We start from the raw sequence: 19,593 nt of genomic DNA, 5'->3' as shown, positions 1-19,593 counted from the left end.
ATGGCAGATGCAGTTTAATATGGAAAATATGTGAAGTTATACACTTTGGTGGCAAGAACAGGAAGGCAGATTACTATCTGAATGATGTGAAGTTAGGAAAGGAGAAGTACAACTAAATCTAGGTGTTGTTGTTCATCAGTCACTGAAAGTAAGCATGCAGGTACTGCAGGCAGTGAAGCAAGGTAATGGCATGTTGGCCTTCATAACAATGGAGTTGAGTATAGGAGTAAAGAGGACCTTCTGCAGCTGTACAGGGCCCTGGTGAGACTACACCTGGAGCATTGTGTGCAGTTTTGGTCTCTAAATTTGAGGAAGGACATTCTTGCTATTGCGGGAGTGCAGCGTAGGTTCACGAGGTAATTCTCGGGATGGCGGGACTGTCATACGTTGAAAGATTGGAGCGACTGGGCTTGTATACACTGGAATTTAGGATGAGAGGGGATCTGATTGAAACAAAGCTTTCCATAGACCAAAGTCACCGCTTTCTAATAATTTCATTTCATGTTTTACCGACAGAGGGGACGCCGCCCACTCTGCCTTCCTGCCCGTCCTTCCGATGCAATGTGCACCCTTGGACATAAGCTCCCAGATATAATTTCCTTTCAGGTGTGATTCCGTGATGCCTACGACATCATACCTGCAAACTGGAACGGCGTGACAAGTTCATCTACCTTATTCCGAAAAGGGCGACATAACCGAGAGGAAAGAGTGGCAGTGAGAGTGAGGCGGGAAGTTAGAATTATACCTATGAGACTGGGTTGGTTAGCGCAGGGGGAAAATGGGATAGGAAGGGCGAAGTGGATTGGCTAGAGGATGAGGTGGGACAGGCAGTGCAGAGGCGTGGAGGGAAGCCATGAGGCGTGGGGAGTGCATGAAGGGGAGGGTCTATAAAAGCAGAGACTTGGGAGCATTGGAAGACAGACAGAGAAGGAGAGAGAGAGAGAAGAGAGAGAGAGAGAGAGAGAAGATGATGAGAGAGAGAGAGAGAGAGAGAGAGAGAGACGCTGACGGAAGGCTTGCAGAAAGACACAGAGCAGCTGAAGATGTCAAGCACAGTGCTGAAGGCTGATGATAAATTGAAGGATATCCTCACAAAGGTGATTTGTCAGACCTCCTGCACTCTCTGTTATTGAGGAGTGGGTGTGTGCGCGGAAGAGACGGGGGTGATGGGCAAAGGGTCTTCTGGGGGATGGGGACAGAGGAGGTTGAGAGAGTGGGGAGAGGGTAGGGCCAGAGAGAGTCACGGGAGAGACAAGGGAAAGACTGGTGGGTGGGTCAGGGGGCATGGAGAGAGAGAGAGAGAGAGAGAGAGAGAGAGAGAGGAGAGAGGAGAGAGATGAGGAGAGAGATGAGAGAGAGAGAGATGAGAGAGAGAGAGAGAGAGAGAGAGGAAGTGGGAGAGAAGGGGGAGAGACACAGGTGGGAGACGGGGCGAGATAAACGGTGGGTACGAAGGGTGAAAGAGCTTGCCAGAAATAATGGAGTAGAGACAGGACTCGGGGAGAGGGAGAAGCAGTGAGTGAGGGAGGGAAGTGAGCGACTACGGCTGGAAGGGAGGAGAGATGAGAGAGGTGCGAGAGAAAGAGAATGGAGGTATGGAGGGAAGGAAGGATGGCGGAGAGGGCGATGTGGTGGAGAGAGGAGGGGTAGAGGGGGAGTGAGAGCGACGGGAGAGAGTGGGGAGACATGAGATGCCAGGGAGAGAGTGAGAGAGTCCGGGAGAGACAGCAGGAGGGAGGGAAGGACAGCGCAACAGGAAAGAAGGACGGGAGAATGACGAGAGAAAAGGGGCGAGAGAAGATGGTACTGATGAAGGAGAGTGAGAGAGAGATCATGGTGTGCAGAACAAAATGAGTCTTGAGGTAGAGGTTGAAAGAGAGAGGGTAGAGAGGAGAGGCGACAGATGGAGAGAGGAGGGGGAGAAAAGGGAGATGGGGAGCGAAAGCTCTGGAAAGCGAGGGTGAGAAAGGACAACGAGCGGGACAGAGGGGGTAGAGTGGAGAGGAGAGATGTATTGGACAAAGTATAGTGGAGGAGGTAGGCGGAGACGGTCAGATAGTATGGGGCTTCTGCCTTGTCCCACTCCGGTGGTTTAGCAATCCTTTTCGGAGGCTCTGAAAGATTTTCTGCCCTGCTGCTGTTCCTGTCCAGGTGAGGCCTGGAGTGGAGAAGAACTGCAGTCAGAAAGTGACTTGCTTTGAGCCGATAGAGTATCGTGTGTCGGAGGTGATTGGCACCATGTATCTGGTCAAGGTAATGTCTCCGGAGCGGAGCGTCACAGACTTGGGAGAGTGTAGGGGGAGGAGGAACTGACGGAGACGGGGGGTGTTGTAGGGGTAGGACACGCGCGATGGAGGCGCGGAGGTGCGTAGAGGAGGGAAGGAGTGACGAAGACAGGGTGGAAGTAGGGGGAGGAAGGGATCTCGGATTCGAGAAGGGCTATCGGGGGGCGGGGGGGGGGGGAGATTGTGACCAAGTTGCAATGGGGTGTACGGGAGGGGTGAACGAAGAAGGGAAATGGTATCGAGGTGCGGGGGTGACGTAGATTTGGAGGGGTGCATGGGAGTGAGTGACGAACGCGCCAACGTGTGTAGAGGAGGGAGGGCTTGGTGAAAAGGTGGAGCGGTACAGGGGAAAGAGGGGCTGACGTAGAGGGAGACGGGTACATGGGAGTGAGTGACGAACTTGGTATCGTGTATAGTGAGGGGACGAGTTGACGGAGACCGGGAGCCGTATCGCGGACGGAGTGGTTGACGCAGTGTGGGGCGTCGGGGAGTTTGAAGGCAATGGAGACGGGGATGTGGGTAGGGGAGGGAGGTTGCGACGGACACGCTACGGAGAAATGGGAGAGGAGGAGATAACGAAGGCGCCGAACTGTATACGGGAGGGAGGGGTTGACAAAGATGGAGCGAGGCGTCCTGGAGGAATGGGTGACTGTGTGGAGGGGGAGGGGGGAGGATGTGGGGGAGGGTGGTGCGGATGGGCGAAAGTACCTCCATATCTCACCGTCTTTCCTCCCCTTTCCCCTGAACAGGTCGATATTGGACTCACCCACCATTATCTCCACCTTGAAATGTACGATTCGCCTTCCAGTGGTCCGTTTCCGGTCGCGCTGTCGGTAAACAACATGAGGAATGATCCCATGGTTCCCCTTGTCTGGAGGGAGTGAGCACTCACCGCACTCGCACCAACCTTTCCGCCTCGCTCTGCTTCTAACCGCCACGGATCGCCCAGCAACGGGAACCCCTCCACCACAGCCCCTTCCTCCCACATCCCGACCACACCGCCCTACCGTGCTGTCGGCCTGTAACACCGGGGAATACCAGGAGCCCCACTCCCCCCAGGTGGTTCAATATCAGCTCACTTGGGTCTTCCTGTGCTCCGGCCAAAAGCCCACTCCCCGACCGACTCCCCCATCGGAGGGCTGAGGGGTAGATTACACATCAGTGGCCCCTCCGAGCATCCACTCCCCTCTCCCTGACCACCCCCACCCAAAGGTCAATGGGGTTCCAGTGGTCCGGTTACCTCGCCCCCACCCGCATTCTTTCAGCTCGCCGGAGCCCCGCGCGCGGAAGCTGTTCGACTGCAGACGCTTTGCTTCAATAAACTTGCATTGATTCAATTGGCTCTGTGTTTTGCCTCATTCTGGGGCTGGTGCTCATTCCACGGAGAGGGCGGATGTTGCATGTGTGGAGGGAATTCGTGGGATGCCCGGGGATGTTGCGGAAGAGTTTAATGGTGACGGGTTTGGCGGAGGTCTCCACCTGCCGGCCCAAGATCTGATCGGCTGATTATTTCCCACTTCCCCCTCCTGGTCCGTCTCTTCTGAAGCCCCCTCCCTCCCCTTCGAATGACAATGTCGGAAAGTGTACAGTCATGCACTTTGGTAGAAGGAATAAACGGGCGGACCTCACTTGGAATACAGTGTGGAGTTTTGGGCTCCTTATTTAAGAAAGGATGTGCTGACGTTGGAGAGGGTTCAGAGAAGATTCACGAGAATGATTCCGGGAATGAGAGGGTTAACATATGAGGAACGTTTGACCGCTCTTGGACTGTACTCCTTGGAGTTTAGAAGAATGACGTCCCACACCACCAGGGTCAGGGACAGTTATCACCCCTCAACCATCAGGAAGGAGGTACAGGAGCCTCAGTACCCACACCACCAGGTTCAGGGACCGTTATCACCCCTTATTTACTATCATTGTTTCCTTTTGCATGTCAAAGTTTCAAAGTATATTTATTATCAAATATTTTATAGATCTATACAACTTTGAGATTTGACTGCTTGACACGGTCTGTTGTCTTTTGCACACTGGTCGAACGCCCGAGTTGGTGCGCTCTACGATGGGTTTATAGAGTATGCCCGCAAGAAAGTGAATCCCAGCATTGTACACGGTGACGTTTATGTACTCTGACAATAAACGGGCAGGCTATTATTTAAAAGGGGAGAAAATACAAAGTTCTGAGATGCAATGGGACTTGGGAGTCCTCGTGCAGGGAGTCGGTGGTGAAGAAGGCGAATGCAATGTTGGCATTCATTTCTAGAGGAATAGAGTATAGGAGCAGGGATGTGATGTTGAGACTCTATAAGGCACTGGTAAGACCTCACTTGGAATACTGTGTGCAGTTTTGGGCTCCTTATTTAAGAAAGGATGTGCTGACGTTGGAGAGGGTTCAGAGAAGATTCACTAGAATGATTCCGGGAATGAGAGGGTTAACATATGAGGAACGTTTGACCGCTCTTCAACTGTACTGCTTGGAGTTTAGAAGAATGAGTGGGGACCTCATAGAAACATTTCGAATGTTGAAAGGCATGGACAGAGTGGATGTGGCAAAGTTGTTTCCCATGGTGGGGGAGTCTAGGACGAGAGGACATGACTGGAGGATTGCAGGGCGCCCATTCAGAACAGAGCGGCGATTTTTTTTTAGGCGGAGGGTGGTGAATCTGTGGAATTTATTGCTACGGGCGGCAGTGGAGGCCGGGTCATTGGGTATATTTAAGACAGAGATTGACAGGTATCTGAGTAGTCAGGGCATCAAAGGTTATGGTGAGAAGGCAGGGGAGTGGAAGAAGGCAGAGATGACCATAATTCGGAAAAAAGGATTAAATAAGATTTAACTGACTTTGACCGTAGTATGAATTTTGCTGAGAAACAAAAGTTAAATCCAGGGAGCGGCAGTTCTGTGGGGGGGGGGGGACACCTTTTCAATGGGAGAGGTCCGAGGAGAATGGCCAGACTAGTTTAAGCTGACAGGAAGGGGAGGGTAAACACACATTGCACGTAAATCCAGGGAGCGGCAGTTCTGTGTATGAGGAGCGTTTGAGTGAGCTAGCGCTTTGTACTTTGGGGGAAGGAGGATAAGACGTGACCTTGGATTACGGGGACTGGAGGGAATTGAGGGGGGGGGGCTGTTGCCAGGGGTAGATCTTGTTTTTTTTTTTTGCGTCACGCAGAGACTGGTGGGTGCACGGAACACGTTCCCAGCGAGGCGGGTCGAGGCTGATCGATGACCCCTCTAAATTGTCATGGCCAGTGAGAGCAATGATCTTGTGCCGGGCAATCTGTTTGCCCGGTGACCACAACACGCGCGCACTGAATCTTTGAAGTGGAGGCAAACCTGAAGCTGCTGTGGAAATAAAATAACACACGGCGGTGAGACATATTTCTCATAGACTGTCTGACAGTCAGTAATAACATCAATCCTTTCGCTTGTTAACAAAGTTCTTTCAAATGGTCTGATAAAACATAGTATTACAAAGCTGGTTGACAAAATATCCAGATCGGAATTTTACTGTGAATTATCGCGAGCAGCAGAGAATTTGCAGCACAGTTACACGAGGGAGGTTGAACAAGTCATTGAACGTATTGAAGTTGTTCAGTCATTTTTTACCCTCCTGTCTTTGGCGCTTACCCAAACTCTGTCCAGACTAACAGGTGCTCCTTCCAACAGTTCGGATTGAATTCTTATCAGCCATGCCGAAGACATACTTAAACTGTTTCTCATCTTGATTTGATTCCTTTGGCTGAAAACTATCCATCTGGCAGATACATTCTCGCGTCACGGTTTGCGATCGGAAGCTTCGGGTTTCAGAACACCTCTTTGGCGATTTCGTTCTGGATTCCAGACTTCCAAAGTATTATTAAAATAAAATAATAATTTCACTTTTCGCAGATGCAATAACTGGGGACATTTTAACAGGAAACCGGCCACACGTCAAGAATACCACATTGAGATAAAAAATATTTAAAAAGTAAGACTGATTTATTAGTGACAGGGGTTTTACTTGAAGAGTAATATATAACTAATATAGGGTCAAGCCAAACATTAAAATCTCCACCCATCACTAAGGAACACCGATTCAAATCAGGCGGAAAAGAGAAAAGACGTTCAAAGAACAAGGAGTCATCGGTATTTGGAGCGTATACATTCGCAAATACAGCCCTGCGCGGGGACAGCTGAGAAGATGCCAGGCCTGCTCCCAGCGATATGTCACGGGAGGGGATAGTAGATTCGGTGATCTACTAGTAGATTCGGGGCAGGGTTAGTGAAGGGAGGTGGTGGCATCGATGGGAGGAGGGTCGATGCGCAGCGGAGAAGGGAGCATGCTCAGTGGGAGGAGGGGGCGGGGCCATTGAGATGAGTGGGCGGGGCCAGTGGGAAGAGAGGACGGAGTCCGTGTGGGAGGGGCGTAGTCAGTGCAAGGAAGTGAGTGGGTAAGCGGGAGGTGGGGCGGTGAATGGAACGAAGGGCGGGGTCAGGAAGGGTCGAGGACGGGATCAGTGTGAGACAGGGTCAGGGTCACTGAGAATAGGGGACGCCAGCCAGTGGGAAGCGGGGCGGAAACCATGGGGGTATGGTAGGTTCAGTGGAAGGTGGTGGCAGGGTCAGTGGGGGTTAGCGGCTCTGTCACTGGGAGGAACCGGTTGGAGGAGTCGGCGTCTTGAATGGGAGGCAGTAATTTGTCCTTAACCTTCTCATCGCGACATACAAATGACTATTTAGTTATTTATCGGGTTACATCATGAGACAGGGTAGTGACGGACACAGAGTCTGGCGGGTGGGATACACAGAAAGGGTGCGCGGGACCGAGGGCGTGAGGCTGCGATGGGAGGGTCGCTAGGGAGACGAGAAATTAAGCAGTAGAGGTGGACGGCAGGAAAATTTCCGGCCATTCTCTCCCCATCCTCGCCACAAGAGATCCCGGAGTTCGGAATCTCTCAGAACGTTTGCAATCGTGTCAGAGACCCTAACGCGTCCTCTCCCTCCTTCTCTCCCTCCTAACCCTCCCTCTACTCTCCTTTTAGCTTCACTCTCCCTCGCTCCTTCCCTCTTCGCGTCCATCTCCCTCTCCTCCTCCTCCCTCCTTGCACCCCGTCTCACACTCCGCCTTCCTCACTCCCTCCCCCGGAATCTCACTCTCGCTTTGAACCCGTCTTAGCTGGAGCTCCCTACCCCTCTCCACGTCTCTGGGCACAGTGTGGTAAGACGATAAGACATAGGGATAGAGTTAGTCGTTCAGGCCATCCAGTCTCACCGCCATTTCATCACGGTTGATACCGGATCCCAATCAACTCCATACACCCGCCCGCTCAACATATCCCGTGATGCCCCGGGCCATCACGCATCTATTAACCTCCGCTCCAACATTCCCACGGGCTTGCCCTCCACCGCAGACTGTGGCAGAGCATCCCACAGAGTCACCGTTGTTTGACCAGAAACATCCTCCTTACTTCTGTTCCCAAAGGCTGACCCCTCAGTGAGACCCCTGGCATTCTTCCAAATCCCAGTGGGTCCAGGCCCGAAGCTGCCAAATGCTCCTCCCATGTTAACCGCTTCGTTCCCGGAACCATCCTCGCCAGCCTCCGCTGGACTCTGTCGCACGGCAATACATCCTTTCTGAGACAGGAGGCCCGAAAGCTGTTGACAGACAGTGTGGCCTGACGAGTTTCTGATAAAGCTCCAGAACATCTCTTCCATTTTATATCCTATTCCACTTCAGAGAAATGCCAACATTGCACCTGCCCTCTTTTTCAGAGAACCAGCCTGCTGGCAGTCTTGCGCCGAGACCCCAACTCTGCACCTCTGATGTTTGAAGTCCCTCCCCATTTACATAACAGTCCGCACAATTGTTCCTTTTTACCAAAATGCATTATCATGCGTTTCCCAACACCGGATTCCATCTGACACATCTTGCCGTTTAAAGTTTTGCACTTTTGGTTTCAGGCGAGATTTCCCTTCACAGATGACATCCTGACTTTGGCTTATTTTATCGTTCGTCTCCAAAACCTCGCACTAAATAATGGACTCCCAACACTTCCCCAGCCACTGAGGACCGGCTACAATGTCCTCTCTTTTGCCTTCCTTCCAGGTGTGACAGCTGAAGATTTCCCGTCCTCCTGGACCATGCCGGGATCAAGTGATTCTGGAAAGATCATGACCCATGCATTCAGGAACTATGAGCAACCTCTCTCCGGGCTCTGTGACGTAGTCCATCTGGTCCCGGTGACGTAAGGCCTTCGAGTTTGACTCACACCTTTTCCTTTACAGTAGTGATCGCACTCCGGGGGCTCGGGCACACTGACAGTGACTTGCACTGTGAAGACTGATGCGGATTTCCCATTCAGTTCATCCGCCATTTCGTTATCGTCCGTTACTACCTCAGCAGCATCATTCTCGAGTGGTCCAATATGAATTCTCAAGGCCCTTTTATTCTTTATAGAACTGAAAAATAAACTTCTGGTATGCCACTTTATCTTATTGCCGAGTTAGCCTTCACATTTCACTTTTTCATCACTTACAGCCTTTCATAGAAATTGCCTCTTGCTGGACTTTCAGAGCTTCCCAATCACTCAACTGTCCACTCCCCTTTGTTGCCATGTACGTCCTTTCCTTGCGCTCTCCTGCCGTCCTCACCTTCCCTTGTCAGCCACGGTGGCCTACACTGCGTTTTGAGAAGTTCTTCAGTCGGACGTATCTGTCCTGCGCTTTGTGAACTATTATATATTCGGAAAATATTAAATATTCGGAATAAAAATATCTTCACTTTTCGGAGATCCCTAGGACTTTTTGACGGAAGAACAGTGTATGTATAAAAGGAGAACCAGGGCCTTCGGGCGACGCGGTTTCCACCGCCCCGCGCGGGGACAGCTGGGAAGCTGCCAGGCCTGCTCCCAGCAGCAGGGCGATATGTTACAAGAGGGTCAGTGGACTGTGGGATCTACTCGTAGATTAGGGGCAGGGTGAGTGAAAGGAAGTGGCGGCATCGATGGCAGGAGGGTCGATATGTGAAGGAGAAGGGAGCATGCTCATTGGGAGGAGGGGTCCGTTTTAATAAAAATTGCCTCTTGTTGGACTTTCACGGCTTCCCAATCGTTCAACTGTCCACTCCCCTTTGTTGCCATGTACGTCCTTTCCTTGGGCTCTTCTGCAGTCCTAGGCTTCCCTTGTCAGCCACGGTTCCCTCCCCTGCATATTCAGTGGGACGCTTCTGTGCTGCCCCTTGTGAACTATTGCCACAGACTGCAGCTCCCTTTGTTCCGCCGTCACCCCGGTCAGCATCCCCCTCCAATCCACCTGGGCAAGCTCCTCTCTCATGCCTCTGTCATTCCCTTTATTCCATCTCCATACTCTGCGTGTGATTTATGCTCCTCGCTCTGAAATCGCAGCACGTGTTCGGCTCCGTAACTCGTGTCCCCCACCCTCACTTCAGCGTCTGATACCCTCTCTCCGCTCCGCTTTCTCTCTCCTCTCCGCAACAACGTCCTTCACAGACTCTGTTTCACTCCCCCCACCCCCGCTCTCTGTGCACTGACCCACACCACTGAATGCACGCACTATGGACTGCCATGATCACGTCATAGAAACATAGATACACAGAAAACCTACAGCAGAATACAGGCCCTTCGGTCCACAACGGTCCCTACCTTAGAAATTACCTATCGTTCTCTATTTTTCTAAGCTCCATGTACGTATCCAAAAGTGTCATAAAAGACCCGATTGTATCCGCTTCCAACACCGTTGCCGGCAGCCCATTCCACGCACTCACCACTCTCTGACTAAAACAATTACCCTGACATCCCCTCTGTACCTCCTCCCTAAAACCTTAAACCTGTGTCTTCTTGTGGCAGCCATTTCAGCCCAGGGAAAAACCTCTGACTGTCGGCACGATCAATGCATCTCATCATCTTGTACACTTCCATCAGGTCACCTCTCACCCTCCGTCGCTCCAAGGAGGAAAGGCCGAGTTGACTCAACCTATTCTCATAGGGCATGCTCCCCAATCCAGGCAACATCCTTGTAAATCTCCTCTGCATCCTTTCTATGGCATCCGTGTTCTTCCTATAGTGAGGCGACCAGAACTGAGCACAGTACTCCAAGAGGGGTCTGACCATGGTCCTATATAGCTGCAACATTACCTCTCGGCTCCTAAACACAATCCCACGATTGATGAAGGCCAATACACCGTACACCTTCTTAACCACAGAGTCAACCTGCGCAGCTGCTTTGAGCGTCCTATGGACTCGGTCCCCAAGATCCCTCTGATCCTCCACACTGCCAAGAGTCTTACCATTAATACTATATTCTGCCATCATATTTGACCCACCAAAATGAACCACCTCACACTTAATCTGGGTTGAACTCCATCTGCCACTTCTCAGCCCAGTTTTGCATCCTATCGATGTCCCACTGTAACCTCTGACAGCCCTCCACACTATCCACAACACCCCCAACCTGTGTGTCATCAGCAAATTTACTAACCCATCCCTCCACTTCCTCATCCAGGACACTTATAAAAATCACGAAGAGTAAGGGTCCCAGCACAGATCCCTGAGGCATACCACTGGCGACCGACCTCCATGCAGTATATGACCCGTCTACAACCACTCTTTGCCTTCTGCGGGCAAGGCAGTTCTGTATCCACAAAGCAATGTTCCCTTGGATCCCGTGCCTCCTTACTTTCTCAATAAGCCTCGCATGGGGTACCTTATCAAATGTCTTGCTGAAATCCATATACACTACATCTACTGCTCTTCCTTCATCAATGTGTTTAGTCACATCCTCAAAAAAAAAATCACTCAGGCTCGTAAGGCACGACCTGTCGTTGACAAAGCCTTGCTGACTATTCCTAATCATATTATGCCTCTCCAAATGTTCATAAATCCTGCCTCTCAGGATCTTCTCCATCAACTTACCAACCACAGAGGTAAGACTCTCCGGTCTATAATTTCCTGGGCTTTCTCTGCACCCTTTCTTGAATAAAGGAACAACATCCGCAACCCTCCAATCCTCCGGAACCTCTCCCGTCGCCATTGATGATGCAAAGATCATCGCCAGAGGCTCAGCAATCTCCCCCTCGCCTCCCACAGTAGCCTGGGGTACATCTCATCCGATCCCGGCGACCTATCCAACTTGATGCTTTCCAAAAGCTCCAGCACATCCTCTTTCATAATATCTGCACGCAGAAGTTTTTCAGTCTGCTGCAAGTCATCACTACAATCGCCAAGATCCTTTTCCATAGTGAATACTGAAACAATGAATTCATTAAGTACGTATGTTATTTCTTCTGGTCCCATACACACTTTCCCACTGTCACACTTGATAGGTCCTATTCTTTCACGTCTCATCCTCTTGCTCTTCACATACGTGTAGAATGTCTTGGGGTTTTCCTAAATCCTGCCCGCCAACGAACCAGAATTGTTTAGCGAGCTTAAGGTTAAAGAACCCTTTGGAGTGAGTGATCTAAAGGTCGGATTCATTCAGAAATTTGAGAAGGAGAACCTGAAGTGAGATGTGTCAGTACTACAGTGGAGTTAGGGGGAATTACAAAGCCATGAGAAGGATTGGGCCGGAATTGATCGGAAAAGAACACTGGCAGGGGTGACGGCAGAGCAGCAATGGCAGGAGTGTCCGGGAGCAATTCGGAAGGCACAGGGTATATACATCCCAAACAGGAAGAATTATTCTAAAGGAAAGACGACAGAACCGTAGTCAACAAGAGACGTCAAAGACTGCACACAAGGGAAACAGAGGGCATATAATAGAGCCAAATTAATGGGCCGTTAGATTATTGGGAAACTTTGAAAACCTAACAGAAGGCAACTGAAAAGGTCATTTCTTATGGTAAAGGTGGAATACGAAAATTACCCAAGTCAATAAAATTAACCAGGATGCTAAAAGTTTCTTCATATGCATAAAGTGTAAAAGAGCGGTGAGAGTGGATATCGGACCGCAGGAAGATAATGCTGAAGCGGTAGCAATTGGGGGGGGGGGGGGGGGGCAAGGAAATACTGGAAGAAGTGAGAAATTATTTTGCGTTGTTTTTCATTGTGGAAGACACCAGCGGTTTGGTAGAAGTTCCAGGTGTCGGGGATCATGAAATGAGTGGTCACCTTTAGAAGGGAGAGGGTTTTAGAAACCTGAAGGTCTGGAGGGAGGCTCGCCACCTGGACCAGATGGTGACACCGCAGGGTTCTGAAAGAGGTGGCCGACGAGATTGTGGAGGCATTATTATCAAGAATCTCTGTGTTAGCGCTCCAGTCTTCAGGAAGGGAGAGAGGCAGAAGAAAGCAAATGATTGGCTAGTTAGTCTAACCTCAGTGGTGGGGAAGTTGTTGGCGTCCATTATTAAGGATGAGATCTCAGGGTACCTGGAGACACATGGTGAAATATAATTTAGTCAGCATGATTTCTTCAGGGGAAAATCTTGCCTGTCAAATCTGTTGGTATTCTTTGATGAAACAACAAGCCCAAGAGTCAGAAGTGAATCGGTTGAAGTTTTGTTTTGGGGAATTAGAGAGGCTGCAGCACTACTCAGACAGATTATGAGAATTGACAAAGAAATGGCAGCTAGAATACAGGGTCATGAAATGTGTCGGCAAGGACTTTGGTAGACGAATTGAACGGGTTGACTATTGTCTAAATGGAGAGAAAATACCCCCCAAAATGAGAAACAAACGGACTTGATGCTGCCCCCTAGTGTTCGTTCAGGGAGATGCCAAGCTATATTGTGTTAGACTGTAGTTTTCTGCAACATACATGGACACAGGTTCTTAGACTATAATTTTCTGCGCCGAATGCAACCGGCAGCGAAACGTTGCTGTGCCTTGTTCAAGCCTCGGCAAGCACCACAAAGGAAAGAATGGTGTTAAATACCATCGCAATCAAATAATAATTCGATGATACACAGAAACGAGATTTCTCAGTTGCTGTCTTCCCCCAGTCGAGCACGTGCTGGCCGAGCCTGAGGGGTTCACGTACAATATCACGAGCGCATTTGCCGAACCCGCTGCGCTGCCGAATCCGTGACTGTAACAGTCACTACCTCATACCGATAATATCTCGGATAAATGGCTTATTTGTAGCAGTGAATCTTAATTCAGGTGTAGACAATGACGGTTTTAATGTTTGAAGCACTTTCAGTTCTTCGTTTTCGGCCACAGAGTCGGCTGAGCACTGAATGTCTCTCAGGAGATTGCCAATCAGCTGACCAATTGTTCTTTGAACTGCTACCATTGGTGTTAGCTTGTTAATGCATTGATTAGAAATAGTTTCACCTGCAGTCCCGGGTGTGTTTACTCCCTTCATCTGGCATATTTGTCGGTCTTACAGTTTTATCGCTGTCATCCTCGCTTGATTCACTAGGGGTCGCAGTAGTGCAAATATCATGTCCGGCCTGCAGTTCCTCGGAGTTCGGATGGTGTCACTGTATCGGGAGACTAACAGGTGTAGCATGAAATCCGGATGGGTCCGCTAACTCAGAAAGGTGATTCTCAGGCCAGAGCTTCAAAAATGGCATCACCTGTCACTTCCTTAGAATATGGCCAGGTGCAAAGAGAGAGAGAGACTCTGAAGTAGTTCGATAGTTTCCAAACATTCATGCGAACAGAGTTTAGAGGGAAAAGAAAGCATTAAACGCTCGGCCAAACTGGGCGGTTAACTAAAACTCTCCAATGGAAAACGATGCCATCACTGCGGCTGAAAGGAGTAACTAAATATCAAACGAATACCGCTAGCCTTCAGCGTCAGTTGAGTCGAATGTCCATTCCTTTCCTGTCCATATACCTATCTAATTTTACGTTAAATGACAATACCGAACCTGCCTCTACCACTTGTATTGGAAGCTCGTTCCACACGGCTACCACTCTCTGAGTACAGAAGTACCCCCTTGTGTTACCCTTAAACTTTTGCTCCCTAACTCTCAACTCATGTCCTCTTGTTTGAAACACCCTTCTCTCAATGGAAAAAGCCTATCCACTCCAACTCTATCATATCACCCTCATAATTGTAAATACCTCTATCAAATCCCCCATCAACCTTCTACGCTCCAAAGAATAAAGACCTAACTTGTTCAGACTTTCCCTGTAACTTAGGTGGTGAAACCCAGGTAACATTCTTGTAAATCTTCTCTGTACTTTTTCAATGTTGTTGTTATCTTTCCTATAATTCGGTGACCAGAACTGTACACAATACTCCAAATTTGGCGATACCAATGCATTGTATTATCTTAACATTACATCCCAACTCCTATACTTAATACTCTGATTTATAAAGGACAGCATACCGACAGCTTTCTTCATCACCCTGTCCACTATGCACCATTATTCCTAGATCACTCTGTTCTTCTTCATTCTTCCTAGATCACTCTGTTCTTCTTCATTCTTCAATGCCCTAACATTTACCATGTTTGTCCTATTTGGATTATTCCTAACAAAATGTATTACGTCACACTTATCAGCATTAAACTCCATCTGCCATCGTTTAGCCCACTCTTCTAACTGGCCTAAATCTCTCTGCAAGCTTTGAAAACCTACTTCATTATCCACAACGCCTCCTACCTTAGTATCATCTGCATACTTACTAATCCAATTTACCACCCCATCATTCAGATCAGTAATGTATATGACAAACAACATTGGACCCAATACAGATCCCTGAGGCACGCCACTAGTTACCAGCCTCCAAACTGGCAAACAGTTATCCACCAAACTACCAATAGTTTCACCTTCAGTCCTGGGTGAGTTCATTCCCTTCATACGGCATATTTGTCCGTCTTATTGTTTTATCGCTGTCATCTTCACTTGACGCGCTAGGGGTCGCAGTAGTGCACATATCATGAATAGCCTGCAATTTCTCGGAGTTCGGATGGTGTCACTCTATCGGGAGACTAACCGGTGCGGGCGGAAATCCGGATGGGGCCGTTATCTCAGACAGGCGATTCTCAGGCCAGAGCTTAAAAAATTGCGTCACCTGTCACTTCCTTCGAATATGGCCAAACGCAGAGAGAGAGAATCTGAAGTAGTTCGATAGTTTCCAAACATTCATGCGAACAGAGTTTAGAGGGAAAGGAAAGCATTAAACGCTCGGCCAAACTGGGCGGTTTTCTGAAACTCTCCAATGGAAAACGATGCCATCACTGCGGCTGAGAGGAGTAACTAAATATCAAACGAATACCGCTAGCCTTCAGCGTCAGTTGAGTCGAACGACCAATTTCTCAGGCAAGGCCGAACGCAACCGGCAGCGAAACGTTGCTGTGATTTGTTCAAGCCTCGGCAAGCACCACAACGTAAAGAATGATGTTAAATACCATCGCAATGAAATAATAATTCGATGATACACAGAAACGAGATTTCTCAGTTGCTGTCTTCCCCCAGTCGAGCACGTGCTGGCCGAGCCTGAGGGGTTCACGTACAATATCACGAGCGCATTTGCCGAACCCGCTGCGCTGCCGAATCCGTGACTGTAACAGTCACTACCTCATATTCTTTTCGAAACGAGGGACCAGAACTGTGCCAGTACTCGAGGAGTGGCCTCACCAAGTAGGATTGTAGATTAACGTCCCTGTTGTTAAACTCCAACTCTCTGACAATTAAGAACAACACGCTGATTGTTTTCCTCAGCGGTGGCAGGACAAACAGCGAAAAACGCCCAGGATTTCATCTGCAGCGCACTACCGCTGTTCTGCCAGTGGGTGGCGCTCTACTCCGTTGCGTTTGCAGTTCTGAGTTCGCTCACAAGGCGAAGCACTGGACTTCCAATCTGACTCACCAGGCGGTGTCGCTGTTCGGCGCTGATTTTAAACAACTCCGCCATGGACGCTTCTTCCCTTCTGCCATCCGTTTCCTAAATGGACATTGACCCCGTGAACACTATCTCACTTTTTCGATATATATTATTTCTGATATTGCACGATTTTTAATCTATTCAGTATACATATACTGTAATTGATTGATTTTCCGTTCTATATATTATTGCATTGAACTGCTGCAGCAATGTTAACAAATTTCACGACACATGCCGGTGATAATAAACCTGATTCTGTTTCTTGCGGTGAAGACCAGTACGCTAATTTCTCTCCCAGCCTGACAGTGATGGGCGCTCCAGGAGTTCTATTGCAGAAGCACCATCGCTGTCCAGCCAGAGGGTGGCGCTGGAGTCCGTTGTTTTTGCAGAGATGGGCGACCTCACACGGTGGAACACGTGAAAATGCCTCCGCGGGTGAGGTTGAGATGTGTAGCACGCGAAGGGGTAATCGGAAAAAGAAGTTAAAAGGCTAATAATGAAAAGAACAACCGAGAGCGGACTTCTTATCTGTGGGCCCAGGCGCCGTCGCTGTTCAGGAACTGATTTTAAACAACTCCGTCATGGACGGTCCCAACACAGACTGTGGTGGTCGCCTCGTATTCACTGCAGGGGATGCCGGTTGAGACAAATGCAGTAGGGAATTTCAGAGATGTTTAGATGGAACCTGGAGGGATCGGGATTAAAGCGGAGGGTCGACGCCGAGAAGCGCTTGGATGAGGTGGACAAGGAGAATGGGGAGGGAGCAATTTAGCTTCTATATCTTACGCTCTGATCTGCCAGTGGGAGCAGTGAACGGGATCGGAAGGGTACGGAGTATAGTCAGTGAATGGGGCGCAGATCATTAGGGGAAGTGGCCCAGCTCGCGGGGGAGAGGGCTAGGTCAGTAGGAGAAGAGCAAAAGGTCGGTGGAAATAGGGGCGGGGTCAGAGGGCGGAGAGCGGTGGGGTCATTGGGAGTGGAGACGGCGGGGTCGGCAGGAGGAGTGGAGTTGGTGAAGTCAGCGGAAGCACGGGGTGGGGTTATTGGGAGGTGCGGGCTGGGCTAGTGGGAAAAGGGGGCGAAATTAACCCCACCATTCTCCATCCAGAGCCAGTTTCCTGCTTACAACATTGAACACGCTTCGCTCAAATAACTTCTATGTGTGTCTGCGACACAGGGTTGAACTTCCTTTCCATAGTTTCAGTCTTCGGGTTCACCACATACACTCTCGGTACTTCTTTTAATCATTCGCCTTTCTAACTTCTTTTATCGTTTACCCCTTCCAGTGCTACAGATCTCAACCTCACCCGCGGAGGCATTTTCACGTCTCTCCATTGTATTCTTTCGGAGTGGTTTTTAAATCTTAGAACAACAATATCTGCCGGCACTTTGGTACCATTTATGAATTCTTGTGCTGGTTGGCCATTCTTGATTGGAGTTCCTACCGAGTCGTTAGTTCTGCCCGTTGCGCTGCGGTAACGGGAACCATGTTTCCTGATGTCAGTATCTGGCGACCGGAAACAACAGCCCACTCCAGCCATTGGAATCGCTCTTTCAAAAATTGTGGGACAATCAGTTTTGCAGAAGCAAATCTCTGGCACAAGAGGAAATAGATCTGCTGCGCTACCTCGGGAGAATCTGTGATGCGGCGTCAAAGGAGGGGATGATGCTGCCCCCTAGTGTTCGTTCAGGGAGATAGCAAGCGATATTGTGGTGGACTGTAGATTTCTGTAATATACATGGACACAGGGTCTCAGACTATATTTTCCTGTGTGACTTCCATCATGTGTTTATCTTTAACATCGCGGATAAATGGTTTAGTTGTAGCAGTGAATTTTGATGCAGGTGTAGTAGACAGTCGCGACTTTAATGTTTGAAAAACTTTCAGTTCTTCTTCATTAATAGCTACTGAATCGGCTGAGCACTGAATGTCTCTCAGGAGATTGCCAATCACCTGAGCAATTGTCGTTGGAACTGCCACCATTGGTGTTAGCCTGTTAATTCATTGATTAACAATAATTTCTCCTTCAATCCTGGGTGAGTTCACTCCCTTCATATGGCATGTTAGTCGGTCTTATTGTTTTTTCGTTGCCATCCTCACTTAAATCACAAGGGGTCGCTGTAGTGCACATATCATGACTGGCCTGCAGTTCCTCGGAGTTCAGATGGTGTCACTGTATCGGGAGACTTGCCGGTGTGGGCGTAAATCCTAATGGGGCCGCTATGTCAGAGAGATGATTCTCAGGCCAGAGCGTAAAAAATGGCGTCACCTGTCACTTCCTTCGAATATTGCCAAGCGCGGAGAGAGAGAATCTGAAGTTAGACGATAGTTCCCAAATTTTCATGCGAACAGAGTTTAGAGGGAAAGGAAAGCATTAAACGCTCGGCCAAACTGGGCGGTTAACTGAAACTCTCTAATGGAAAACGATGCCATCACTGCGGCTGAGAGGAGTAACTAAATATCAGACGAATACCGCTAGCCTTCAGGCGTCAGTTGAGTCAAACGTCCAATTTCTCGGGCAAGGCCGAATGCAACCGGCAGCGAAACGTTGCTGTGCTTTGTTCAAGCCTCGGCAAGCACCACAACGGAAAGAATGGTGTTAAATACCATCGCAATGAAATAATAATTCGATGATACACAGAAACGAGATTTCTCAGTTGCTGTCTTCCCCTAGTCGAGCACGTGCTGGCCGAGCCTGAGGGGTTCACGTACAATATCACGAGCGCATTTACAGCATTGAGCACACTTCTCTCAAATAACTTGTATGTGTGTCCGCGACACAGAGTTGAACTTCCTTTCCATAGTTTCTGTCTTCGGGTTCACCACATACACTCTCGGTACTTATTATAATCATTCGCATTTTTAACTTATTTTATCGTTTACCCCTTCCCGTGCTACACATCTCTACCTCACCCGCGGAGGCATTTATACGTCTCTCCATTGTATTCTTTCGGAGTGGCTTTTAAATCTTATAACAGCAATATCTGACGGCACTTTGGTATCATTTATGAATTCTTGTACTGGATGGCCATTCTTGATTGGGGTTCCTACCGATTCTTTTGTTCCGCCCGTTGCGCTGAGGTAGCGGTAACCATGTTTCCTGATGTCACTATTTCACGTCGGGAATCAACAGCCCACTCCAGCCATTGGACTTGCTCTTCCAATCATGGAGACACCATCATTGTGCAGAATAAAATCTCTGGCGGAAGAAGAAACTGCCATAGATTTGGTGCGCTACCTCGGGAGAATATGTGCTGCGGCGTCGAAGGAGGGGTTGATGCTTCCCCCAGTCGAGCACGTGCTGGCCGAGCCTGAGGGGTTAACGTACAATATCACGAGCGCATTTGCCGAACCCGCTGCGCTACCGAATCCGTGACTGTAAAAGTCACTACCACATATTCCTTTCGAAAAGAGGGACCAGAACTGTGTCAGTACTCGAGGAGTGGCCTCACCAAGCAGAAGTGTAGTTTTACGTCCCTGTTTGTAAACTCCAACTCTCTGACAATTAAGACCAGTCCACTAATTTGTGG

The 19,593-nt window shown here is 49.2% G+C and overlaps 1 protein-coding gene across 1 annotated transcript; it reads left to right on the top strand.

The window, feature by feature from the left end:
• Nucleotides 1-978: 978 nt before the first annotated feature.
• LOC140724343 (stefin-2-like) lies at nucleotides 979-3,622 on the top strand. The gene is made up of 3 exons (XM_073038797.1): nucleotides 979-1,097; nucleotides 2,152-2,253; nucleotides 3,035-3,622. The coding sequence occupies exons 1-3, from the start codon at nucleotides 1,044-1,046 to the stop codon at nucleotides 3,167-3,169; spliced, it is 291 nt and encodes a 96-aa protein (XP_072894898.1). The 5' UTR covers nucleotides 979-1,043; the 3' UTR covers nucleotides 3,170-3,622.
• Nucleotides 3,623-19,593: the final 15,971 nt, after the last annotated feature.

Source organism: Hemitrygon akajei, unplaced genomic scaffold (assembly GCF_048418815.1).
Source record: "Hemitrygon akajei unplaced genomic scaffold, sHemAka1.3 Scf000193, whole genome shotgun sequence".
NCBI classification, from domain to species: domain Eukaryota; kingdom Metazoa; phylum Chordata; class Chondrichthyes; order Myliobatiformes; family Dasyatidae; genus Hemitrygon; species Hemitrygon akajei.
This window is presented reverse-complemented; position numbering and strand designations above follow the sequence as displayed.

Bases quoted from the DNA above. Each gene is read 5' to 3' on its own strand.
- LOC140724343 (XM_073038797.1), top strand. From the start codon at position 1,044: ATGTCAAGCACAGTGCTGAAGGCTGATGATAAATTGAAGGATATCCTC. The intron at 1,098-2,151 runs GTGATTTGTCAG...GTTCCTGTCCAG, and splicing joins TGAAGGATATCCTCACAAAG to GTGAGGCCTGGAGTGGAGAA. The intron at 2,254-3,034 runs GTAATGTCTCCG...TCCCCTGAACAG, and splicing joins GCACCATGTATCTGGTCAAG to GTCGATATTGGACTCACCCA.